Source organism: Camelus bactrianus, chromosome 34, assembly GCF_048773025.1.
Source record: "Camelus bactrianus isolate YW-2024 breed Bactrian camel chromosome 34, ASM4877302v1, whole genome shotgun sequence".
Lineage (NCBI taxonomy): Eukaryota > Metazoa > Chordata > Mammalia > Artiodactyla > Camelidae > Camelus > Camelus bactrianus.
The window spans coordinates 5,433,692-5,461,683 of record NC_133572.1 but is presented as its reverse complement, the minus strand read 5'-3'; the positions used below and the strand labels follow the sequence as shown (position 1 = coordinate 5,461,683).

General features: G+C 37.0%; 1 protein-coding gene across 2 annotated transcripts in view; it reads left to right on the top strand.

Annotated features, from left to right (window-relative positions):
* The first annotated feature begins 10,192 nt into the window (after positions 1-10,192).
* The window catches only part of CD163 (CD163 molecule), an 83,778-nt gene continuing 65,978 nt past the window's right edge, over positions 10,193-27,992 (top strand). The window contains exons 1-10 of one of the 2 annotated variants that reach the window (XM_074357769.1): positions 10,193-10,347; positions 11,512-11,598; positions 12,671-12,991; positions 15,637-15,957; positions 17,605-17,925; positions 18,437-18,757; positions 25,388-25,702; positions 25,801-26,115; positions 26,486-26,578; positions 26,660-26,974. In XM_074357769.1, the coding sequence (XP_074213870.1) occupies positions 10,302-10,347; positions 11,512-11,598; positions 12,671-12,991; positions 15,637-15,957; positions 17,605-17,925; positions 18,437-18,757; positions 25,388-25,702; positions 25,801-26,115; positions 26,486-26,578; positions 26,660-26,974 (2,455 nt within the window). In that variant the 5' untranslated portion in view covers positions 10,193-10,301. The remainder of the gene's footprint in view (positions 10,348-11,511; positions 11,599-12,670; positions 12,992-15,636; positions 15,958-17,604; positions 17,926-18,436; positions 18,758-25,387; positions 25,703-25,800; positions 26,116-26,485; positions 26,579-26,659; positions 26,975-27,992) is intronic. The other variant, XM_010946359.3, reaches the window with a different exon arrangement.

The window sequence follows — 27,992 nt, the reverse complement described above, 5'->3', positions numbered from 1 at the left end:
TTACAATAAATTATTTTTGATAATAAAAAGTCTTTTTAACCTACTCATCACATTTTTACTTCTTATCAACTGACCTTTGGTGTTACCATTTAGGCACTTGTTTCTCTGTGTATTTGTAAATTGAGTTGACTGACAGGCCATGACCTATACGAATGATTCTTCTCTTTTCTATTCATACTGTGAAGATATTCATGCACGAATAATTACAGTCATATCGAAGATCCCTTGAACTTTCTTCCCCTCTGACCCAGTTGCTCAGCAGAAAACCTAGAAGTCATCCACGCCACATCACCCATTAACCAACTCTACTGTCTTCTTTATTCTAATATCTGTTAGCTACAGTCTCCTCTCAGTGTGCACCGCCCCTGCTTTAACTCACCCTTAATATTTCTTTCTTGAATAACTTGTACAGTAAATACAGCAAAAATTGCTGATTTAAAAGCTGTCTACAGTTACTTCCACGTTCTAGGAATTGCAGAAGTCATCTTTAGGAGCTCATTTATTTAGAAAAATCCATTAATTAAGTGGTAGAGTGCATGCTTAGCATTCCCAGGGTCCCAGGTTCAATTCCCAGTGCCTCCTCTAAACAGAAATAAATAAACCTACTTACCCCCCTACTCCAAAAAAATTAAGTCTTCAAAAAAATTTTTTAAAATTATCTTCTGATTATAAAAGCTAAAGACAGCTAAAACTAGGAGGGAAATCTCTGCAAATAAAGCAAAATAATTACCTTCATTGGGTGTCAAGATTATTATTTGGCTAAATGATGATGGATTATTATTATTTTTATTTTTCTTCCACTTAGAAGCCCTGGGACCCAGTAAAGAAGTAATGTTAGAGAGAGTTCTTTGGTTTGAATAGAAACAAGTTCCAGAAACATGTCAGAACGTCAGAGGAACCCTGGTGACAGGGCAAGGTTCATGGATACAGGGGCAAGCACTATCTGATATTCAATTTTAAGTTTTCAGAGAGCTTCAGAAATTTTAAGTACAGGGACTGAATTCTTTGCAGACCACCAGGTAAATGCTCAAATTATAGATGTTTGAGTATTAAGAGGAAAGTTGACTTTAGAGGTATGGAGATTTTGTGCCTACCTGGGGTACACAGCCTGCTTTCCATATTGATCTTCGTGCTCTCTCTGAGTTATCATTCTGTCTTCTGTATATAAGTTTTGCCCTGACTAAACTCCTTCACATGCCTCAAAGCTTTTGCACAAATTATGTCTATGATGGAAATAGTTCCTCCTTAATCTGAATGACTACTATTGATGTAGTTTCAGATTTCGCCCAGGGCAGAGCTTTCTGGACCCCCTTTATGTCCAGCTGCAAGACGCTTATCCATGCTCTCAAAGTATCCGTGTACACTGTCATCAAAACCTATGTCACGCTTTGCTATAGTTGTTGATTTTCTTGTTTGTGATGCTTGTTTATCTATGAGTTCACACCGTCTATCCCAGATACTAGCATCTACTGGGTGTTAAATAATTATTCCCTAAATAATCAAATAAATACATTATAGTAGTCAGGGAACCACATGATATAATTAAAAATACTCCTTTACTTTTATGATAAAAATAAAATAAATAGCATAGATCAGTTATAAAATAAATGCAATTCAATTTTTGTTCGATCACCTCAGAATTTTAAATATATTTAATAGATGTATGTGTACAAATACAAATATTTGCAGATATTTGTAAAATGTAATCATGTTGTGTTATAATATTCTGTATCCTGCTCTCTCACTTATAAAATAGCATAGATTTTCCCAGTCAGTCCATAGAAAGTGACATTATTATTTTTAACAGCTACATCCTATTCCATTGAATGGATTCTCTAAATTTTGTGGACAATTGTCTCCTTTTGTTAGACACATGCTTGTTTCAAAATTATCATCAGTCTAAATAACTCTGCATATTTATATTTACATACTTGTCCACTTGTTTCCTTAGGATCTGTGCCTATGAGTGAATTCTTAAATATCTTGGGCTTACGGATTTAAGAGTAAACACGGGGGGAAGTGTGTGCTGTGTACATTCTGTACCCTTCTTCTGGATATAAAAGGCTGAGGTTTTCAGTAAGTAACTGGGTATGATGTTCCTGGTTTTTGCAAGCAGCTGCTTTCAAAAAGGGAAGAACATTACACTCCTCCTAAAAGAATCAATTTGTGAAGACATTCATCTCTATGCTGACAAAATATAAAGCAATTTTACGAGGATGATCACAAAGGCCACACACCACTTTTGGGATTCAATAGGAAGAATAAGTTCTAGTCCTGCCTTATAGCCTATGTTTCTGTTTTTAATACTCGAGGGAACACTTGCTCTGTCCTATGTTCCAAGTCTCTCTTACTTGGTCAGCCTGCCGTTCCCCATCCCCCACCCCATCAATCATTCTTATTCTTTTGCTCTTTATTGGATCTAATTTTTAAATGACCTACTTTTATATTCTGCTTTTCTATTCTTTTAACTTTAAATCATATATGCCTGGATTTAAAAGGGATTAAAAATTGAATTTATTATTGTGTGCATCACAGTGTTGGCCATGAAATGATCCAGCTGAGACAGCCAACACATCTAGAGCAAACTAAACTTACTCTTTCCATTTTTCTTTCATTTTATTACTTATTTACTCAGATAATTATTTAAAATAGGGTTATCTTACATTGTTGGGCTGGAATTTGTTTTGAACTTCCAAGTAGGGCACCAAGAGCAGAGTTAATAGATTCTCTCTCTCTTTTTTTTTTAATGGTTTCTTATGACTTTTTCTTTGTCTTTGTCCAAGCCCCAAATTAGATACTAAGTTCTTTGAGGGCAGGGACCATACTTATTTTATTTCCTGCACGTATGACAGATTCTGGCATACACTGAGTTGCATTCACTAAATTACATAACGAACAGACTAACAGATCCATCAAATGAAAATTTTCTCCATGATATATTCAGACATGGTCTTAAAACAAGACTCAAATGAGAGATTGTATAAAAAAATCTTTAAAAAATTATTTTGAAACTACAGTATATTCTTTTTTTTAACATTTTTTATTGATTTATAATCATTTTGCAATGTTGTGTCAAATTCCAGTGTTCAGCACAATTTTTCAGTTATTCATGGACATATACACACTCATTGTCACATTTTTTTCTCTGTGAGTTATCATAACATTTTGTGTATATTTCCCTGTGCTATACAGTGTAGTCTATTCTACAATTTTGAAATCCCAGTCTATCCCTTCCCACCCTCCACCCCCCTGGTAACCACAAGTCTGTATTCTCTGTCTTTGAGTCTATTTCTGTCCTGTATTTACGCTTTGTTTTTGTTTGTTTGTTTGTTTTTGTTTTTGTTTTTTAGATTCCACAAATGAGCGATCTCATATGGTATTTTTCTTTCTCTTTCTGGCTTACTTCACTTAGAATGACATTCTCCAGGAGCATCCATGTTGCTGCAAATGGCATTATGTTGTCGGTTTTTATGGCTGAGTAGTATTCCATTGTATAAATATACCACATCTTCTTTATCCAGTCACCTGTCGATGGACATTTAGGCTGTGAAACTACAGTATATTCTTTTATTTACTTATTCAGTAAACATATTTTCATTCAGTGCCTAGTATTATGTGCCAGGCTCAAAACCATTACTTGCATTGGAGTGGTTTTTAGCTTTGTTCTGTGAATTGTTTTATAAAATTAAATTTTGGCTTTGATCATTTTATTTGGGGGTTCATATTCTACCTGTCTATTGATATTTTTCTATCGTTTGCAATTTTCCTTATGAACTTTAAGAACACAGTTTTACCTCGTATTTCATTCCCAAATATTGTCTTTTTTAGAACTATGCTTTTCTTTATCTTCCCTGGGAGTTCCTCATGCTGTTACGTATTTACTTGGTAAAGAAATTACTGCTAGATTATTAACAGATACTAACAAGCTCATATGTTATTACTCTGTGATATAATACTTGCATTTTCACCTAAGAATCATCTCATTAAGTTTTTTCACCATAATAGTTCATAATTCAAGTACGGTTTTTCCTTAGGTCAAGTTCCTTTCCATACGTACATATTTTTTTACTCTTATGTAGGACAAGGTAAAATTTGATACATATTTCAACTAGTCATTTAATCAGATGGTTACATTTCATAGGTATTTTCTCACCCAAAGCTGAAATTTTCAACATCTGAAAGTAATTCTAGTAAAAAGTGTTGAAATTTATTTTTACATAGTCATAAAGTAATTTGTAGGAAACGCTTTATAAAAAGTGACTAGAAGGTAAAAATTCATGTTTGATTTGACCACTTTTGAAAAGGAGTGAAATAAGAAAAAAAGCAAATAAAAATCTGTGGAACTGTTTTTCTAAAGGAAAAATAAAAGTAAAGGGCAAAAGATTCTAAAATACGTGTTTCTCACATGCTGAGAACTAAGATCGAGGGTGATAAGGAGCTAGCTGTAAACCTCAGATCTGCATGTAGATTTAAAAGGAGGGTTTGTTGTTGGTTTGTTTTTTGTTTGTTGTTTTTGTTTTCTTTCAGGATGCAAGTAACTTGAATGATCTTTCCAGTACTATAGCAGAATAGCAATACTCTCCTTCCTCCTCTTATCAGCTCAGCCTAGAAGGTCCAGAATTCAAACTCAAGTCCATGGTGACTCCATTTACTTCTTAGAAAAGGGCACTGGTTAAATCCATATCTCCTTTCTTGTTTCCAGATGGTCCCCTTGGAGCTATGGCAACAGACGACTGAAATCACCACAAGCAGGTAGGGGCTCTACATTGCTGTTTTTTCTCCGCTTGTCTGATGTCAACTTAAGTTAGAAGTTATCTCTCCTGTCTTTAATTTCTAAGACAACACAAGTTGAACGTTTTGACAGTTTTTCAAGATACATATTATTCCTTTTTCTAAAGCCACTAAACCTTAACCCTCCTTTCCATCAAACTGTTACTGCCTCTGTTCCTGGAAATTGCAGTGGCTGATTAACAGTAAGAGAACATGTGTCCTAGAACATTTCTTTAGAACATTTTTACAGGGGCTGGAAGAAGTCATTTACACAATGGTCTGGTTACAAAAAAAAAAAAAAAAAAAAAAAACAAACCAAAGTGGAATGGCAAGAATGGGAAGTAGCCCTTTCTTGGTGGGATTGCAGTGTAACTGCTTTTGAAATTAGTAAGAACGATGAATTGTTACACAATGATAGGGAAGTACTGAGTGGGTGACCCAGAGACACCTTGTATTTGGATTTTGTTCTGCTCTCATTTATCTCCCCTGGTTGTGATTAGTGTTGGAAAAAAAAAAGTCACAACTGAGAAGACAGAAACCATTTTAAATGATCTCAGTCCTCACCTGGGGCCTCAGTTCTGTCATTTGACTCATGCTACCACAATCCGTGTTATGTCACTTTTTCATATTTCACACACACACACACACACATGCAAATCATTTCACTGAAACTCTTCTCACTAAATTCATTATTAACCTCTATATCACAAATGAAAAAACCTCTTTCCAGCCCTCATTTTATTTGACATTCTAACATTATTCGACATAAGGACTATTCTCTTGTTCTGTTTCTAATATTTTATTCTCTTGAGTATAGTGTTTTACTCGCCAGGATTTTCTCATATATATCTGAGCATTTCTCCTGTCTTTCTTTTTGAAAACTTTCCCCACTCTACTGAACCATTCCATACTGGAGTTTCTTGGAAAGCTTCTCATTAACCAAGCTCTCATGGTAAGTGATCTCTTTGATTCCTGTGTCTTCAATAGCCCTCTACATACTCCCAAACTTACATCTCACAAAGAACTCTTAAAAGGTAAAAGCTGGAATTGGGAGTCTATCCTAAAGAACACTGGGAAACTCAAATAACAAATGCTGAGGATGTCAACTTCTAACATGAAATCTCAGCTACCAGGAATAGATCAGAGTCCAGATTTAGACTCCACATCTTAAATTACAGGAAATGTGGAGAAGGAGCAAGAAAAGCTTGAGAACAAGGAGAAAGGTCAGTGTGGGATTATCGATGACATTTGTTCAATAGCTGTTGTGTATGTGGAGGGCAGTTGTGTTTGAATAACTCAAGAGCAAATGGAAGGCTAAGCAAATGATAATTCCCAGGGGGACCATAAACATGTAGGGACATCCATAATGTTACTCAGTAGAGAAAAACAATTTATACTCAATATGGGAATAATCTAGGCCCGTGGTAAACCATAAAATTGTGATATTAGGTAGGTTGGCCATAGCAATTGTTGGAATATCCAGTCTCTCGCTGGTGATGAAACAGTACAAAGACAATCTCTTGCTTCTATCTCATAAATATCAGTTGGAAGGCAAGACCCCCAGTCTTGAAGCACTCATAGGTTTGGCAAGGAAATCAAGAAAGAGAAGCACAAGTAGATCTTACGGAACAAATGACTGAAATTGGTACATGATAGAGACTATCAGACGGCACAGACAAAGCAGAAGTCCAATTACTAGAATTGGGGGGGAAATCGGGGTATGCTGGAATCAAAGCCAACTATTAGTCAATAAGCAGCCTGCAAGAAACCATGTATATGCAACAAGTTATGCCAACATCCACATTTTGTATGTTCAGTGTAAATGATGAGTTTGCAAATGTGTAGCTTCAATTTATACTCAACGTGCTAGAATATTTGGGAAAATAATCTGAGAAAAAGGACAATATTGGGTTAATTAAGGTGAAAAGCATAAAGGAGTCAGAATACACTGCACTCTGGGGTTTTGAGGAAAAAAACAGATATAAGGGCCAAAGAGCTATCCAGAGAAGATGAAAAATAATAGTTGAAGAGTTTGAGACCAAAGGAGTCCTGGCACTCTATTATAAAGGCTAATTAGGTCCAAATGGTCATTCTCCATAAACTGCAACATAAGACTAGACAGTTAATGAACCATTTATTCAGTGATTGGCAGAATCTAAAAAAAAGAAAAAGTTGAACTTGAGCTTGCTCAGCATTACAAAGAGACTGTAGGGTAGGCAAATTAGGAACACAGGTATTCTCAATAGTTGGGTGGTGGAAGGCTGAGTAAGGCATTAGTTTGTTCCATGATTTATATAAAAATACTATAAATTTGAGATTCATATGTAGAGATTTTAAAAATAACAATAAAGAAATTAATTTCATTATAAATACACTAGATGATTCTAACAAAGCTAATGACTTCATTTACAGAAGGAATACAATGAGAATATGGATAAAAATGACTTTGTTAACAAACTCAACATCTGTTCCAAAATCCAGAATGAGTTCCAAAATCTAATGCCACCTCCTTCTCTGTTCCTCTTCCTTCTTCCATTTGCCAGGCACAGACAGGCCCATATAAAAATATCACAGATTCCTACCAAATTATCTTCTAACTTCCAGGTCTGCTCAAATTTTTTCACATTTTCAGTTTTCTCCACACCTGGCTTGCATTGGAGGATTTGCTCTGCACCATGTATTGCTGTAAACTTGAAAGATGGGGCTAATGCTAAAGGTCTTCCTTTCCTTTATTCTCCATCAATATTTGCTAAGATTTTCTAAACAGCTTTATTGAAGTATAATTGATATACACTAAGCTGCACATACGTAAAGTGTTTAATTTTTTAGTTTTGATATATGTGTTTACCTGTGAAACCATCAACACAGTCAAGACAGTGAACATATCAATTGCCCTCCAAAAGTTTCATCATTTTTATCCCCTGCTGTAATCCTTCCTTTCTACCCTTCCTAATCTATCCCTAAGCGAGCACTCTTTCCAGTCATAATAGATTAGTTTGTATTTTCCAGAATTTTCTATAAATAGCACCGTAAAGTATAAGATTCATTCTTCTTGTAACATGTGTCAACTGTCCATTCCTTTGAAATGTTGGGAAATAGTCCCACTGCTTCTTCACCCATTTGCCAGTTGAGGGACGTTTGGTTTGTTTCTAGTTTTTGCCCATTACAAATATAACTGGCATAAACATTCATGCACAAGTCACTAAATGTACCTACGTTACCATTTTTCTTATGTAAAACCTTAGAAGTTTGTCTAATGTTTAAAAAAATTGCCAAGTTGTTTTTGCAAGGAGTCACATCATTTATATTCCCATAAGGCTGCATGAGAGTGTTAGAGCCTTAACATTCCCAGTTCTTTGACCATTGAATTATTGAAAGTAAGCTGTTTTAGTTTCCAAATATTTGAGGTTTTCTACAGATACTGTTATTGATTTCTAAATTCATTCCATTGTGATCAGAGAAGGTATTTTATACGATTTGAATTACTTTAATTTGTTGAGAATTTTTATATGTTCAAAAATATTATGCATCTTAGGAAATGCTCTGTGTGCACTTGAAGAGAACGCATGTTCTGTTGCCATAGGATGAAGTGTTCTGTAAATGTTGATCAGGTTAAGTTGATTGATCGTGTTGTTCAATTCTACTACATTCTTACTGATTTTCTGCCTATTTTACCAATTATCAAGAGAGAGATTGAAGTCTTCTATTATAACTGGATTTGCTATTTCTCCCTGCAGTTTTATAAATTTCTGCTTCATGGTTTTTGAAGCTCTGATGTTAATTTCACACACATTTGGGACTGATAAATGTACCATTTATCATTATGAATTGATTCTTTATTTCTAGATCTTTTTTTAGCTCTGAAATCTACTTTTGATGATTTTAACATAGCTATCCTGGGTTTGCTTTAATTGGTGCTAGCGTGGCATGTCTTTTTCTAACCTTTTGCTTTTATCCTGTATTTTTTGTATTTAGATTATTTAGGCATCATTTAGTTGAATTTCGCTTTTTAATCCATTTTGCCAATTTCTGTCTCTTAACTGGGTGTGCTCAGATGATTTACATTTACTGTGATCGAAAGTGCAGTTGGGTCGGTTAACTTGCGTTTTGTTTTTTATTTGTCCCATCTACTTTTCATTCATTTTCCCTCTCTTTTATGGCTTCTTTTGGATTAATTGAATATTTTATGATTCCACTTTACGTGTTTTATTGGCTTATTAGCTATAACTCTCTGTTTTGTTATCTTAGTGACTGCTTTAGGTTTATTGTGTACAATTTTAGCTCATCATAGTCTACCTTCAAATAATATTTTACCACTTTACATATAGTACATAAAATTTATAATAATACTCTTCCATTTGTCTTCTCATCTTTTGTGTTATTATTTTCATTTTCCTTTTACATGTTATAAATGTCACACTGCATAGCTATTATTCTTGTTTAAACAATTATTTTAAAAATACTTAAATAATGATAAAAATCACGTATTTACCTATGTAGTTACCATTTCTGGTGCTCTGCATTCCTTATGTTGAGCCATATTTTTTTATCTGGTACCATTTTTCTTCTGCCTGAGACTTCCATTAACATTTCTTACAGTGTGGGTCTCCTGGTGATACATTATTTCAGCTTTTAAAAGTGAACAATGTCTTTATTTCTTTTCATTTCAATTTTTTGGTTTCTTATACCTTAAATCCCTTCCCCTTTTTTCTTTTTAGCAAAGTCCTTCTTGTAATTTAGGACACAATTTAAGCATCTTCTCACAGAAAAGAGGTTTTGGACTGTTCATTTCTGACTTCTAGTCAACATGACTACTTTTTTTCTTTATTTTTCACACTGTGCTTTGAACCTGTGTTCATTGTTGCTATTATATGTGTTTCTCTTACTTGAACTTAAGTTAATTCAAGTCAAAATCTTGTGTTGTAAATTTGTATTTCACCATTTGTAGAATTGGTAATAATCATGGCTAATTTCATTGCTGCTCTTCATCCCATTAGAAGAGAAATGCAAGTGCTGTCTATAGACAATCTGCACAGAATTATTCATTAGGTGCATTTGATGATGGAAATAATATTTAAAGTGGCTATGACAATCAAGCATTAATGATTTAATTATGTTTTGCCTATTTTACCTTAATTTTTTGACGTAATTTAACTACATAACAATTTCTATTTTTTGCTTCTAATATATTAATCCAAAACAAAGTGCAGAAATTTAAAATATTTAACTCAGCAACAGTATATAAGTTAATATTTCCCCTTAATTTTTGTAAATCTGTATTGAATGTTTCTCAATTTTCTTTGGTTGTTTCATGTCTCATATTGAAGAAGACCTGAGCACGAAAGGGAGTCTCACTCTTTTAATTACTTCCCTTTTTTGGTTAACTCCACCTCCTTTATGTAGCCTTTCTGTTTTTTTGGTTTTTTTTTTTTTTTTGTGGAAGTGAAATGATTTTTCTTGGTGGTCCTCTTCTTAAGGAGAGCATTTCCAGGGACTAGTACAAGAAGACTTAAGAGGCACAAATCCTTGGAATGGACAAACTCAGAATGGTGCTACATGAAAACTCTGGATCTGCTGGTAAAAGCTTCTCATTTATTCTACATTTATCCTTTAATGGAGTAAAGCAATGTTCTGACAGTCAGTGAATCTGATGTAGTAGTCACTGGGATCAGGAGAGCGAGGAATGGGAAAAAGGCAATAAGACTAGGGCAATCGATACCTTTTATCTGCGTAGATTCAAAATGGAAGACATGAGATAAGGACTAGATTTGGCATCAATTTTGTAAAACTGCAGAGGTGAAATTAAGTGAGGAACTAAAACTAAGTGAACTGTATTGGGTATGAAACTAATAGTTGTTAGAATAGATGGAACATGTAGGAGTGAATATTGCTTGAAAATTGATTCCCTGGAGGAAATTTAGTGTAACTCTTTGAGTGTCAGAATCTGCTTCATGATTTATATGGATGTGCTAAACTCATTTAGCATTCTTACTTTTTTCCCCAAGCCTTTAAACTGAAGTAGAACCTATCACATGAAAGCATAGGTCATAAGTGCACAGTTCAGTGACTTATCTCAAAAGAGTGACTACTGTGACGTTTTTACTTTTAAATTACTTTGGGTTATAGGAAGGAGAAATGAGAGTGATAGCCTTAGCATTTCATGCTCTATTTGGAGATAAGTTCCAAAATTCAGAGTTTTCAAATACAAACTTTGTCATTTTTTCCTCCAATGTGTTGTTCAACGACTATTCAGCAGGCTCTGTGCCAGGTATTGGTGGTGCCAGGTACTGGTGAAACCAGGGTGAACATGTTAGATATGATTCACTCCCTGTGGAACTTGCCATCCAACAATGTGGATCAGGCAGGCTTGGAGATGAGGGTATCAGTGGTTAAATATCGCCCTGCGCCTGAAGGGAGGACTGCCCGCTTCTAAGTTTCATCGGTGCCTTTTCAATTTTCCAGATTTTAAGGTCTCCTCTTGCAATTCTTTTTCCATCCCCAGTTTTCTTCTAATTCCTCACTCCTAGGTTGCCTATAAACATGAACATTTTCAAAGCTGTTTCCCTGAGGCTATATGATCCTGGGTGCAACTTTTTCCCACCTGCCTTGCCGTTTAGAAGGAAGGGTTTTCGGTCCTGGTTTGACCTTCTTTAGTCATCTCCAACCTCTGAAACCCTCCGTCTCCCCCGAAGCCTCTTTTTTGGGAAGACTATATTTTGGCCCTCTTTCTTCTTTTCACAGACTTTAGAAGATGCTCTGTCTGCTTAGGTCCCTTCACTGTTGCTGTGGTCTCAGTTCTCAGTGCCTGCTTGATCACCAGTTCCCTTGGTGAGTACTTTGTCAAATTTACTTGCAACCTTAGCCCAATGTGACAAGAATCCCTGAAAAGCAAATAATTCTCCTGAAGGCTGAACAGCTTCTAAAAACACGCTTCGTGGTTTCAACGGATCAGATATTAAAAGCACATGATAGGAGCCTAACTATGTGACCCCCTCAACGTGAACAAAATATTAGCACAGGTTTCAAAAAAATAAAATAAACTCTCACAGGAAAAAAAAAAGCATTTTACTAAAGATTTGAAATAATGTCTAACTGAAAAATAGGGAAGTAAAGTAGTACAAAGGGGAAGAAACCTCAGAATTGTTGGGGTGAGGGAATTTTAGGAACACTTTAAAAATTCAAATGCCCAAAATCTATCTAAAAATGTATTCAGGGAGGCCAGGTAAATAGCAGAGGGACCACAGATTCCTGTGTTATCTAAAATAATCACAAGGCAGGAGTTGACACTGTTGGGAGGAGTGGGGGTGAGGAGGATGGGATTATTTTATGGTAGAAAATAATAGGAAAATATCTCCATTTCAATTTTATTTGAGTAGATAAGTTTCAGTCAGATTTCAACTAGTATTTTAAAAATTTATGGTATCTACACATATATATGTGTAAATAGATGGTATTTTTCATGCATATATGTGTGAAGTAGGTGTTAAAGTCTGGTCTTTTCATCCTTGCCATCAGCCTTATTTCTACTGATTTGAGGATTTTGGAGAAACTTACATAGCTCACCCCTATACAATTTTGTAACATCTTATTTTTATAGTAAACTGTCCATGGGGATTATATATGTAGACATTATAAAGAATATCAGTCATAAAATAAAGATATCACATAGTGTTGGATTACTTATCTTTTGCTGGTTTCATGTTGTTGCTTAATGAAGGCTGTGACACTGACATTTGGTTTTGAAACCCTGTGAAATAGCATTCTCCTATCGTACCATGAATGGGTCCAGAAACGTTTCTCAAATCCAGCTTTGAAAAAAGAGATGGGCGGTCTAAAGAATAATAATTCTCTACTTGCTTTTTGGGTCTTGACCATCTGCTCTCTTTACCTGTTGTTGCAGGAGGAACAGACAAAGAGCTGAGGCTAACGGCTGGTGAGAACAACTGCTCGGGGAGAGTGGAGGTGAAAGTCCAGGAGGAGTGGGGGACGGTGTGTAACAATGGCTGGGACATGGCTGCGGTCTCCGTTATTTGTAGGCAGCTGGGATGTCCTACTGCTATCAAAGCTGCTGGATGGACTAATTCCAGTGCGGGCTCTGGACGCATTTGGATGGATCATGTTTCCTGTCGAGGGAATGAGTCAGCGATCTGGGACTGCAAACACGGTGGATGGGGAAAGCATAACTGTACTCACCAACAGGATGCTGGAGTCACCTGCTCAGGTAAGACTTGCATGAGTCAAAGCCTGGAGATACAATGCTCTGTGGGAAAAAATATGTAGATGGGTTAAAAATGAAGAGAAGCCAGTTTTCTGTAAGCAAGCTAGTCCATGTATAAAATTACCCAATCCATTGCTAAAAGACCAGAAAACACATGATAAAGCCTGTATTTGAAAAAAAAAAATCAAGAGATTCTCAATACTACAACCAATGAGGAAGTGACTTGCTTCAATTTTACAGTAAATAATCCTACTATAACCTTCAACTTTTACATGAAAAAAATCATGGTATTTAAGTTAGTTCCTTGTCCCCTTTCCCAGTAATATGCTGCTTTCATGCATTGGCTCATAAGTCATGACTCTTTTGCCCATTAACTGTTAATCAGATTACTAAATCAAGAAATAAATATTCCCGGCACTCATCCTTCTTTGTTGGAGGAAGGATGTTTTGCACAGTATAACTGCTTTCTCTGTTGTACAATGCTATTCATTTCATTTACGTGGTAGTTTTAATTTTTAAAACATTTCATAAGTTTTGCCTCACTTGACCTTACAATCACTCATAAAGTTATGGGTCAGACTTTTCTGCTGACAAATCTGACAAATCCCAAGGTCATGTTTCTGATCCCAATTCAGAACTCCTTCTTCATGTCATTGAATGCTACACAACCCTCTCACCTCCCAGCCTTTCTGTTAGAGACCATCTGTCTCCTCCATAGGACTGGTTTTACAAAGACTAATCTCCACCCAGGCGTTGTGGTGTAACAGGAGCAACACAGGCTGGTATCTAGAACAATGCTAAATTGAATTCCAGCTCAGCTGCTCATTAACGTTATTATTTGGAGCAAGTTGTTAAATCTTTCTAAACTTCACTTTCTGATGACTCAACGATATAACACATGAAAAGCGACTGGTACCCTGTCTGGTGTGTAACAGGTGTTAAAAATTGAACGGTAGTTTCCTCATGGCTCACAGCTTCTCATTACTTAGTCAGCTCATTTCTCTTTCTTCTTCCTTCTCTTCCTCCTGTCTGCTCCTCCTTCTCTTCCTTCTTTCTCTTCTCTTTTATTGTTAATCATGTTGTGGGGAAAGATAAGAAGTAACAATGTACCGTCTACATCAAGCATCTACAGCAAAGTTAAAAATCACAATAAATCTAGCCTATAATTATTTACTGTGCTATAATTATTTACTGTGCTATAATTATTGCTGTCTATAGAGTTGACTGTTTAAGCTAAGACATCAGTGTAGTACTTTTAACTCTTGTGTTTGGTTTTTCTTACCTTTACATAAGGATCCTTTAAATAAGAAAGAAGTGAATCAAACTTGGTTTTTGAAGTTTACACACTTAAAGCTCCAGCTGATGCCTAATAATAGAAAGGGGTGCAATCGCTCAAGGACTCACGAGTTTCATGAGGTTTTCAGAGTCTGAATTTCTGAGATTCTTCACCCCGATCAAAGCTGTATCCTCAGAGCACTACCTCTTGGGAAATTATACTGTTATCATATCCATAATAGTAAAGGGGCTAGACTCTGGTGCTAGGGCTGTTTGGTTTTGGTTTTGGTTTGGTTTACATTCTTTCTCTTCTAATTTCTAGGTGTTTGACCCTGGGCCAATTATTTAACCTCAGTTTGCTTATCTATGAAATAGGGGTAGTGGTAATAACATATAATGCTTAATGTTGTTGTGAAGTCTAAAGAAAATGGCGTGTGTAGTACATTGGAACAGCATATGCACATTATGATCATGAGCTCTTATTATTACTGTTATTAATTGCCCATAATCAAAAATCTGGAGTGGAGGTCTTTGCCTGGAGCTCAGAGCTTTTAAAATTGAATTACTTCTTCAAAAAAGAACTTCAAAGAATTTTGTTCAACCACAGTTTTTGTTTTTCAGAAGTCCCAACATTTCACCCCAAATCTCTTTTTCTCAGATATTCTAGTCCTCATAGAAAATCTAAGGATAGTGTATACAGAGAATTTTCTTTATGAAAAAGCTGTTCTTTGCTAAAAATGGGAGCAGCTGCTTTGGGAATAGAAAAAAAATGCTTTGATTCAGAAAGGAATTTTGGTAAGAAATGAATTATTTTGATTAATTTTTCCTCAGCTTTTAATGTCTTGGTATACCACAGATAAGGTGATTTTGCAAACTATTATGCATGCTTATGCATTTTTACTTTTTGCTTTTTCTTGTTTTTTCATTTCAAATTCAACTTCAGACAATTATTCTGTAAGCTGTTTGTAATAAACAAAGATTAAAATAAAAATTTTAACTGTTCAACAAATGACTGGCTTGTCATTTTTACTACTTTGTTGTAAAAACACATTTTATTTTTTTCTAGTTTTTAAAGCAAATACTTTGAGTCATATTTATCTGTTTCTACATAAACGTGTTTATTATGTCATAATAATAGAAGGAAACAAAACAAAACACAAAGTAAATTTTAATCTGTGAAAGTTTTTTTTTTTTTTTTTTTTTGGTAAGTAGAAATAGATGAAAGTCCTAATCATTAGCTAGTTTTTAAAAGATTAAAATAAATTCTCCATTATGTGAACCTGGGCTTCATTTTGAAGGACAGCTTCAAATCTCAAGTGTTTAGAGGACTCTTACTTTCTAAAATCACTTCTGAATTCTGGTCTTTGCTCTAGATGGATCTGACTTGGAGATGAGGCTGATGAACGCAGGAAACCGGTGTTCAGGAAGAATTGAGATCAAATTCCAAGGACAGTGGGGAACAGTGTGCGATGATGACTTCAGCATGAATCATGCTGCTGTGGTTTGTAAACAGCTTCAGTGTGGAGGTCCTGTCAGTTTCTCTGGTTCAGCTAATTTTGGAGAAGGTTCTGGACCAATCTGGTTTGATGATCTTGTATGCAATGGAAATGAGTCAGCTCTCTGGAACTGCAAACATTCAGGATGGGGAAAGCATAACTGTGATCATGCTGAGGACGCTGGAGTGATTTGCTTAGGTAAGGACGGGTCCTGGGTTGTTCTCCTCTCCACGAGAGGACAAAGGAAAGCGGTAAAAAACTTAAGAGCATGAACTCTTAGATTTAAAACATAACAAACTCTGCTTCTTCTATCACCTGATTATTCCCTAATTTCAAGTTGCGGCTCTGACACCTGTGGCATTTTCACCTGAACTGAAATTGGAATGAATAGTTTAGGAGGGGAGGATGAGGAGTGAAACTGAAAGCCAAGTCATGAGGATAGAAGGAAGTGTTCAGAGTGCATCCACTTCCCCCAGCCCTCCAAAACACAGAAAGGAAAAGAAAAAAATAGCTTAGCTAGCAAATTCTGCTTTCTGGGTGTTTTAGAAGCAAATCATCCCCCTTAGCATCCTCTACCCTACAAGTCTCCTCTTTAGTCACATTGACCCACTCTTTCCCAAACTATTGGTTCAAATTCACAGAATCAAATGATGTAGAAAATTGGTTTCCTCTTAAAACTTCATTTATGCTCGTCCTATGTTATGAGCAGATACTGCGTCTGCCTAGAGAGTTTCACGTTCCATGCTTGATTATGGGACAGGGACGTGGCTTTGTGTGCTCAGGGATGTCACTCCCTTTTTCTCACTTGAGTTCCTGGTTTGAAGAAGACCTAGTAAGTCCTGAACCCCAGGGAACATTAAGGAAACTGTAACTAGAGTAAAAACATCCCTGTATTCACTAGGTATCTTTTTTTTTTTTTTCCAAATGAAAAAAAAAAACCTCAATTCAAATGAAATTTAAAATAAGAGAATACTGACACAAAACTGGGAAATCCAGGCAGTACGGTTGGCTTTGTGCATGATTGGATTCAGCAGTTCATGTCATCAGTGTTCAGGCTCTTTTCCTGTTTCTCGGACTGGCTTTTTTCTTGTTGACCAACATGACCATCTATAGTCTGAACCACAAAGAATGGGATTCCTACAGGAAAGATGGATTTCATTAGCTGAAGAAAGTGAAAGGGATTAGGGGCAGGAAAAACACAGTATGTACCCTTCATTTTCTTTTACCCATCAGAATCTTTCTAGGTCCCCAAACAGCGCATTTCTTCTCAGTGTGTTTTATATGTGCTGAGGAATCACAGTAAACAGTATTGTGACCACAAACACTAAAATTGCCAGAGGAAAAAAGCAGTTTATTTGTTACAGGATATTACCCACAGTCAAGTTCTGTTCTTTGAGGAGTATTGACTGGGGGAAGGTGAGAGTAGTAATGGCGAGGTCCCTTCTCTCTTTGCTTTACTTTTAAACTACAGACGTGGTCAGAAAGGCAGATAACACAGGCATATAATAAAAACCAGCTAGTCTAATAGATAATACAGTCCCAGAGAAAATGGAGGGTTGAGGCAAACTGGACTGTGTAGCTAACCACATGCACCTACACACATGCAAATACATATTCAACAGGAGTAAAACCAAACAATTCCAACAAAAAAAATCTTTTCGTGGTCCAACAAGCAAATCTCCAGATAAATTTTAGTCCCTGGAGATCCTGTTAGGATCTCTTCCTATAATGCATGCTTTTCATACTGAAAAGTCCTGTCTTCTTGCCTGAATCCACTCCTCCCTCCGGCTTTAACGATTGACCTTATTCTTGTTATCGCTGACTTGTTTTGTGTCCCTCTTACAGAGGGAGCAGACCTGAGCCTGAGAGTGACAGATGGAGTCAACAAATGTTCAGGAAGATTGGAAGTGAGATTCCAAGGAGAATGGGGGACAGTGTGCGATGATGGCTGGGATAGTGACGATGCTGCTGTGGCATGTAAGCAACTGGGATGTCCGACTGCCATCACTGCCATTGGTCGAGTTAACGCCAGTGAGGGAACTGGACACATTTGGCTTGACAGTGTTTCCTGCGAAGGACATGAGTCTGCTGTCTGGCACTGCAAACACCACGAGTGGGGGAAGCATTATTGCAATCATAATGAAGATGCTGGTGTGACTTGTTCTGGTAAGTTAAAACAACACACAACAAAAAGAGAAGGAAGGGCCTATGTTGTTTAGGAAGAGAAATAGATGTGAGATGTGTGAGGGAGAAACAACTAATCGTTTCCTTGTTGGGAACTCTTTTACACTTGTGAGAAATCTCTAACACATTCTTTATTTGACTAGTTGGAAGGGTTGTCTGACTCTATTTTCTGTAATAATTTTTCAGATTACTGTTAGGGATCACACTTTGAATTCTAAATCTACCTGGAGCTCCAAAAGACAAAATGTTACATGTCTTTACTTTATATCTGACTTGCTCATATTTTTCCACCTTTGACAATTTTCATTAACTCCTGAAACTAAAATCCCATTTCTAACCAAATTCATGGTCTCTACTGGCTCTTAAAAAAAGCAGAGATGGGTAAGCCATGGTTTCCAATGTCTCAGTATCTGAGAAGGAGCAAGATCAAGAAAGTACCCTCTGGGCTAACCTGCCTATATATCTGTGGCCTGAGTCTACGTTTCTTTTGCAGATGGGTCAGATCTGGAACTGAGACTCACAGGTGGAGGCAGCCGCTGTGCTGGGACAGTGGAGGTGGAAATTCAGAAACTGATAGGGAAAGTGTGTGACAGAACCTGGGGACTGAAAGAAGCTGATGTGGTTTGTAGGCAGCTGGGATGTGGATCTGCACTCAAAACATCCTATCAAGCTTATTCCAAAATTAAGGAAACAAACACGTGGCTGTTTTTAAGCAGCTGTAATGGAAACGAAACTTCTCTTTGGGACTGCAAGAACTGGCAATGGGGCGGACTTAGTTGTGAACACTATGAAGAAGCCAAAGTTACCTGCTCAGGTAAGACTTGCAGTCAATGTGTTAAGAAGTTGAATTTCAAGCGTGTAAATTTCCAGTAACATCCTTGAGACTGACAAGATTCATTGGTCACTATGACTAGATCTCTCCCAAGAAGCCAGAAAATATCTATTCCATTGTGAGTATCTCAGAGAAATGTATAATTCATTTTGAATCTTAGACCCAATTGTTTATTGTTTGCTCACTTTAGCGTTTGAGTAATTTTTAAATCCATGAATGTGTCAAAGATTAAGGAGGATTAAAAATTTTAAGGTAGAACTTAAATATGTCTTTCATCAGAATGTCATCAAATGATTTTAAAAAATAACTATGTTGGATAAACTAGCATGATTGAAACTTAGACTCCCTCTATCTTACTATGAAATAATTTTCTTTTTTCTGAACATTTTCCCCCTATCATCTCATATAGGTAAAAAATTTAAGAGATAGAAAACAAAAATTTTCTTTCTTGTGATGAGAACTCTGAATTACTCTCTCAACAGCTTTCATATATAACATTTAGCAGTGTTAATTATATTTATCATCTTGTACATTACATCCCTGGTACATACATATTTATCTTATAACTGGAAGTTATTGCCTTTTGACTGCCTTCATCCAATTCCTCCTCTGCCTCCTGGTCTCCCACAGATCTGATCTTTTTCTATGAGCTTGTTTGTTTGTCTTTAAAGTATAGTTGACCTAAAACACTATGTTAGTTTCTGTTACACAACATAGTGATTCACTATTTCTGCACATTTCAAACTGATCACCATGGTAAGTCTAGTTACAGTATGTAGAGATATCACACAGTTATTGGCTATATTCTCCACACTGTACCTTTCATACCTGTGACTCGTTTATTTTGCAGCGGGAAGTTTAATTCCTTCACTTATTTATTTCCTCCCCCTAACCCCCTCCCCTCTGGCAAACTCCTGTTTGTTCTTGGTGTTTATAACTCCATTTCTGTTTCATGTTTGCTCATTTGCTTTGCTTTTTTAGATTCCACATGTAAGTGAAATCACATAATATTTACCTTCTTTGCCTGACTTATTTTACTCAGCACAATAGCCTCTAGATCCATCCATGTTATCACAAATGACAAGACTTCATCTTTTTAATGGCTGAGTAACAGCCCATGTATATACCACACCTTCTTTATCCATTTATCAGTCGATGGGCACTTATGTTGCTTCCATTTCTTGGCTGTTATGAATAATGCTGGCTGGTCTTGGACTTCTGTTCCTTGGGAGTTTTCTATTTATTATTATTGATTCAATTCCATTCCTTGTAATTGATCTGTTCATATTTTCTCTTTCTTTCTGGTTCAGTCTTGGAAGATTGTATGTTTTAGGAATTTGTCCATTTCTTCTAGGTTCATTTTTTTATATATAATTGTTCATAGTAATCTTTTATGCGTCTTTCTATTTCTGTGGTAGCAATCGTAACATCTCCTTTTTCATTTCTGATTTTATTACTTTAGGTCCTCTGTTATTTTTCCTTGATGAGTCTGTCTAAAGGTTTGTCAATTTTGTTTATATTGTGAAAGAACCAGCTTTTAGTCTTATTCAACTTTTCTATTTTTTAGTCACTATTTCATTTACTTCTGCTCAGATTTTTATGATTTCTTTCTTCCCAGTAACTTTGGGATTTGTTTGTTCTTTTTCCAGTTCCTTTAAGTGTAAGGTTAGGTTGTTTATTCTTGCTTCCTGAGGTAGGCTTGTATTTCTATAAACTTCCCTCTTAGAACTGTATCCCATAGATTTTGGGTTGTTATGTTTTTGTTTTCATTTGTTTCTAGATGTTTTTAAATTTCCTCTTTGATTTCTTCAGTGATCCATTGATTGTTTAAGAGCATGTTGTTTAGCTTCTCCATGTTCGTGGGGTTTTTTTTGTAGTTTTTTTCTTGCAGTTGACTTCTAGTCTCATGGTGTTGTGAGAAAAGATGCTTGATATGATTTCAGTTTTATTAAATCTACCAAGGCTTGTTTTGGAGCCTAGCGTGTGACCTATCCTGGAGAACATTCCATGTGTATGTGAAAAGAATGTTAATTATTCTGCTTTTGGATGAAAAGTTATATAGATAGACAGACAGATAAATGTCTTCTTACCATGACTTTTCTCTTCTCTTCATTTATTATTATGTGCCTTTATTTATGCTTTTAATTTATTGTATTAGATAAAATTATCTACTGCCTTAGCTTTTTTTTAAAGACCTCACAGCTGGGTTTTTACAAATTAATAGTACCTTTGTTTTCTGGGGGGGAGGATATAGCTCAGTGGTAGAGCATGTGCTTAGCATGCACCAGGTCCTGGGTTCAAACCCCACTGCCTCCATTAAAATAAACAAACAAACAAATAAATAAATACCTAATTACCTACCTGGCCCAAAATGCTACCTTTGTTTTCTAACTCATTAAATTTGTTTTTCTTTCTATTAATTCACTTCAGATTTCCTGAAGTTTGGTTTCTCTTTCTCTCTTAACTTTTTGAGTTGGATGCTTAAGGGAATCCACCTAGGAGCATATGTAGTTTAGTATGTGTCTGGGGTGAAGCCATTGGTAAGTGGATATGAAGCACATAAAAGGTTCTACCCTCTAACTAGGTCTCTACATGTTTAATCTTGATTTATTCCTCTTTATTAATATAAATATTTGAGTTTATAGGTTTCCCACTGAGTGTCTCAGTAGCTATATCACATAATGGATGAATTGATACTCTGTGGATCTGGGCATAGAATCTTCCTCTGACTGTTAGATGGTCATTGTGAATTGTTCTTTTTAGTATTACAAAATTTCCATCTTCTTATGGTTGAACGATTTTGGAATCAAGTTTGTCTGATGTTAATATCACATGTGTTGCTTTATTTAGTTTCTATTTTCCTACTTTCAACCCTTGTGAATAATTTTGTTCTAGGTGCACACTTTTACTCATAATAGAATTGGGATTTATTTTTAAAAGAACTCTGATTAAGTTACATTTTTGAGGTGACAGATGTATTTGGCTTTAACTTAGTCATATTATACATTGTTATGTTATCATATTATGTACATACATAATACTTATTGTTATTATGTAATATGCTACGACTAAAACCATATTTCACTACATGATCTTTATGGGGACTTTGTGTGTGTTTTGGAATGTGTAAGCATATTTGTATGTCTGATAATTCCCTTCTAAATTTAGAAAGTTTTGTAAATTTTCCTATTAATTGTATTTTACATTAGTTAGTATGAAGTTCAACTGCATCTAAAAGAAAACCAAATGAGTGACTAAAGAAAAAGTTTATTTTTTTCTCTTTTAAAATAAGTCAAATAGCTAAGCAGTTTAAGGCTGTTTTGGTCACTCTGTGGTCACCAAGAAACACCCAGGGTTTTTCTTCTCTAGTAGTGATCAAATCCTACTGGACAAGAATGAAGAGTTACCCTGTAAGTGAGGGAGAGTGTGGGGAGGCAACCTCATAGGCCAGGTTCTGTCCTCTGAGAAGGTGGCCTCTGTGTGCTGCCCTTCACGGGCCCAGTGCGGTTCTCGGGGCAGTATTCCTCGTGCGTTGTTCTCATAGTCGATTCTGAGTTCGCTTTGGAAAGTATGTTTTTTTGAGGGCTGCACACCTTTCACAACCCACTCTCTGCTGATGCTGATTTAGGGATCCTCAGATTGCTTTAAAGTTGAGTAATCACTGATGTCAGTTGGCCTCACAAATTCAGCAAAACAGTTCTCTCCAAACTTAGGAAGCCAATGCCATGTGAAACTAACCACAGTCAAATAATACATACTTTGACTTATCCATGGGACGAGGGCCTTCCTCTTAATTTGTTGACCACAGCCCTAAGGTCATTTGAAACCTTGGGTTTGGGAGGAAGGGCAAAACTTACATCCTGTCTTTGCTAGAAGGCTCATTGTCTTTGCATGCAGAGCATCAGTTTTATTTTCTGCTAAGTCCACAGTTTCATCACCACCTCAGTTTAAAGGGCAGGATATTTTGGGGTTTGTTTTTCCAATCTTGCAAGTTTCAAATTACAGGACTCCCAATTAACTACATATAGTAGCTGCAGGCAGAGGACGCCTCCCTCACACAAGTGGTATTTTCCCTCCCATTTCTTCTTGCAGTCTGGCTATTTCTAGTCAGTTCATTTCTCTCTTGGTAAGTGTTAAAAGTGACAAGGAGGATTCATGCCATGTCAACATTCTGATTTTTTTCTTCTTTTTTATACTTTTATAAAAACATACTTAAAAAAATATTTTTCCCAATATGTTCTCCAAGTTTCAACTTTAGTGAGCACATGCTTTTCTTTTCAAGGTGGCATTTGTCTAAATATCTTACCACGGATCACAAGACTCATTAGCTTTCCAGCCTACAATATCTGAGTCATTAGTTAACTACATTGAAAATTTAGATTTTATTACTAGAGTGTTTCATTTATGGTAACTCACGCTGAATTATTTAGGATTGTATTAAGCTGCATGTAAGTTTACAACTTAAGATGAGCCCCTTTCTTTACAGAATTATATTTTTGTTTGTTATTTGCTATACATGCACTTTGCTTCCTTTTGTAAACTACTCTGTTACGTTTCTATAGATTTTGGAAACTCTTCTACCTATTGTGGGGCCTTGATTTTAGCTCTCTCCTTGTTTTTCTAGAACCGTTTATAATTTTATTTCTTGATAAACTTGATACTTTTGGAAGATTTCCAAGAAAACAGATTATGGAAATACTATCTTTCTGCCTGCAAAATTGAAACTACAAATTTCATAATCTGTTTAAATCCTTAGACTTTGATACAGCACGAGTTTTTATGGCTGAAAAGGGCCAAAGGACTCGGTAAAGCAGAAAGACTAGAAAGATAAAGCAGCAATTTATCTCTGACGTGTAGTTTAGACAAACCAGCCACAAAGAGGTCTAACAAGTTTTGGTCACAAAATTGCTTTGAATCCCAGACATTTCGTTTGTGCTAACTGTGTCCATGCTGGAGGGGACACCTGAACCTAAGAAACGCTTCATTTGAGTTGTGCTGTATTTTACGAAAGTCTGAGAAATAATTTTGAGACTAGAATGATCTATCCTTTTTCAGAGTCTGGAAAGGAATAAATGATGAAGATGTATTAATGCTTCTTTAAACTATACTGTATATTTTATCTATTATTAAACAAAAGGACATAACTTTAATTAATTACTTCTGATATTTGTTCTTCATTTCTCCACTTCTACAGAAAGAAATGAATACAGATTCAGTTACTGACGCCAGGGGAAAGCTTAATTTATTGATTAAAGGAGTTAATTCAGGCACAAAAATTCAATTAATGGCTTTTATGTTAAAATGCACTCATTAGTTTAGCAGGGAAAAAAATCTCTTACAGTGGTAAATTTCCAACACTCTAGCCACGTACCTAAACTTAAATGGTATAAGGAAGCCAGTTTGTGGTACAGACTAACGTGTCATGAGCAGATCCATGAAATAAAGGCTGAGGCAATAAACATGGAGAAAAAATATGCTGGAAGACTGACAGATATTGGTGACTGCCACACGTGCAGTGTATTGTGAGGGTCAAGATTATAGGCTCTGTAGCATATAGTCTGGCTTCAAATTCTGGCCCTTCACTAATCTCTGTGTGACCTTAGCAAATTACTACACCTCTCTGTGTTTTAGTTTCCTTGTCTGTAAATTTGTGATGTTATTAATAATTATACCATACGGCAATTGTAAAGATGAAATAATGTTTGTTAAATACTTACTAAAATGCCAAATATATATGTGTGTGTGTATATATATACATATAGTAGATACTCAATATTCACTACTATCATTATTATTACCATAGTAGATACTCAATATTCACTACTATCATTATTATTACCATTATTTATGGTTCAATTTTTAGGCGATTCTAATTTGGCCCTGGATATCATTAATTGAGTAAAGGATTCAGTGGCTTGTCATTCAGTTTTGAACACATTAAGTTCTAGATGTCAAAGTAGATCTGTTTTTGAATATAGGTCTAAAGAGAAATGTGTAGACGAAATGTATTGTGGCAATTAAGAGAAAATGTCTTTTCAGAAGACAAGAAAGTTGAGGATAGAACCTTGGTCAAGGAATACATGAAAGGGTTTGATAAAACACTGTAGAAAGGAGATGAAAACAGAAGAAAGGAATGTCTCATGTATCAAGTGTGACAGATACCAAGGGAAAGAAGAGGTCTTCCGTTCATTTTGGAAACAGAAAGTATATTACACTTTTTTTTTTTTTATGAAAAACCATTTGAAATGATTAGGCAGACCCCGGATTGCAGTGGGTGGAGTTCTGAGTATAGGGCTGAAAGGTCGAGAGAATGGACACATGTTTTCTGTGGTCTCTAAAGTGGTGAATAATGCAGGCACAATACTGAAAGGAAAGAGTAATCGTGCTGTAGGAATCATTGGTTCCAGGAGGCAGATTTCCAGAATTCTCTCAGATGGAGTAGGCTAGTGAGGGGGAGGGGTGTGTGTCTAGAATTCGCCATGCCCAGCTCTAGGCAGAAGAGCCAAGAGGACTGGATAGCCTCCCTTTCTCGCTTTCCACTTCCTTCCTCACTCCCTTCATGAAGGAAAATCTTGGAATCATGTTCTCTCTCACTGAAATGTTATTTTTCAGCCCACAGGGAACCCAGACTGGTTGGAGGGGACATTCCCTGCTCTGGTCGTGTGGAAGTGAAACATGGCGACACTTGGGGCTCCGTCTGTGATTCCGACTTCTCTCTGGAAGCGGCCAGCGTGCTGTGCAGGGAATTACAGTGCGGCACGGTCGTCTCCATCCTGGGGGGAGCTCACTTTGGAGAAGGAAGTGGACAGATCTGGGCTGAAGAATTCCAGTGTGAGGGACAGGAGTCCCATCTTTCACTGTGCCCAGTAGCACCCCGCCCAGATGGCACTTGCAGCCACAGCAGGGACGTTGGAGTGGTCTGCTCAAGTGAGACCTGGAGAACACGTTCAGCTTGTTCCCATCCTGTGAAGAGGGTAGGGTTAGGTAGTCACAGACAACTTTTTAAAGTTCCTGTCTCCTTTCAGGATACACAGAAGTCCGCTTGGTGAATGGCAAGTCCTTATGTGAAGGAAGAGTGGAGCTCAACTTTCTTGGGACCTGGGGGTCCCTGTGCAACTCTCACTGGGACATGGAAGATGCCCACGTTTTGTGCCAGCAGCTTAAATGTGGAGTTGCCCTTTCTACCCCAGGAGGAGCAGCTTTCGGGAAAGGAAGTGGGCAGGTCTGGAGGCACAAGTTTCACTGCACTGGGACTGAGCAGCACGTAGGAGACTGTCCCGTAACTGCTCTTGGTGCATCGTTATGTTCTGCAGAGCAAGTAGCTTCTGTAATCTGTTCAGGTGAGAGAAGAAAGGGCAGCCTCGATGAACCTCCCCCCTGGTGGTGTGCCCTACGAGTGGGTGGACTTCTAGCAAAGAACAGAACTAAAAGGGAATGACCCACTGTGAGGGATCATGAGAAGTGTGCCAGACTTAAACTTCATTTGTCTTTTTAGAGGGAAAGTAAACTTAATTTTCACGGACCTGGTGGTTATTTAGTGCTTACCATGTGCCTTCTCAGAGTTCCTGATTCACTCCCAGCTTGGTTGACGCATCCACCTTTCTCTAAAGCTATGATTGTCCTGAGCTCGTCTATCTAACACTGTAACTGACCTCCCCTCCTCACCCCAGCTATTTGTACCTTCTGTGACTAAGTGGTTTGGTGTTGCAGGAAACCAGAGTCAGACACTATCCCCATGCAATTCATCATCCTCGAGTCCAACAAGCTCTCCTGTTTCAGAAGAGAGAGGTGTTGCCTGCATCGGTAAGAATCAGTGACCAACCTATGAAAATGATCTCAATCCTCAGAAGTGCGTTTTACTAATATTTTCTTTTCTCTTTGCAGCGAGCGGGCAGCTCCGCCTGGCAAACGGAGGCGGCCGTTGTGCAGGGAGAGTAGAGGTCTATCATGAGGGCTCCTGGGGCACCATCTGTGATGACAGCTGGGACTTGAGTGATGCCCACGTGGTGTGCAGACAGCTGGGCTGTGGAGTGGCCATTAATGCCACTGGTTCTGCCCATTTTGGGGAAGGAACTGGGCCTATCTGGCTGGATGAGATGAACTGCAATGGAAAAGAGTCTCACATATGGAAGTGCCATTCACATGGCTGGGGGCGGCACAACTGCAGGCATAAGGAGGATGCGGGCGTTATCTGCTCAGGTAAGCCCTGCACGTAACCTCAGGTTACAATTATGCAAGAAGGGACTGAGGTGGGGCAAAGTGAGGGCTATCACTCTGAGCAGCTTCCCTGAAGTACAGGTCCAGAGGGAACTGCTGTGAGATTCAGGCTCCCAGAAGTGTAGATTTGATGAATTAGCGCTACCTCACGTGCAAGGTAGTATAATGCCAGCAAGAGAAGAATTCAGAAGTGAGTCTGTATGTCATGAAAATGACAGCAAAGCTGGTAATGTGAAGTTTCTTTATAAATATGTATGGGGCTGGACACTGGGTAAGGATTCAGCGCACCACTCGGTGATCACTGTGTTAATAAAGAAGTAAGTTAAAAAAAGACAAGAAGAAATACATTTGGTGCTATATTCTACAGAGAAAAAGATAGTCAGCACGCCAGGTCATATTTTGTGACAGACAAATGAGACTGACTGACTTGTTATAGGAGCAAGAATTACCATAGCAGGACACTGCTCTTGTGTTGTAAACATGGTAAATTTTAGAAAGTATTATGACATAAAAAAATGTACTCAGTTGTAATATATTGAGAAAAACAGCTCTATGACTTCGGGAAGTGAGAAACTCTCTGTGCCAGAAGTGATTTTCATATTACTCACATTTAATGACATAAACCTGGTTGAGGACATATGCATCAAAACTGAAGTATCAGAAAGGGAAGCATTTCATGTTACGGGGATACACACCAAACGATGGCTTTCTTGTCTATCTCATTAAATTTTAACTGTCAGGGAAAATTGCCCCCCAAAATGAACAGACTAGGGTTTTGAGCCTAAAATTACAGTAATTTAGAGAGAAAAATCCAAACCATGTAATTGACAAAAGGCGCTGATCCTTTGAGATTTAGAAGTCAACTTAGAATCACTGGTGGCATTTTTAAAAAGTCCCTAAGGACAAAACCCAAGACTAGAAAACCAGAAAGTATTTATAGAGCAAATACTACATTTTGATAGAATCTACCAAATCATCCAGAAGTTACTAAAGAATTACT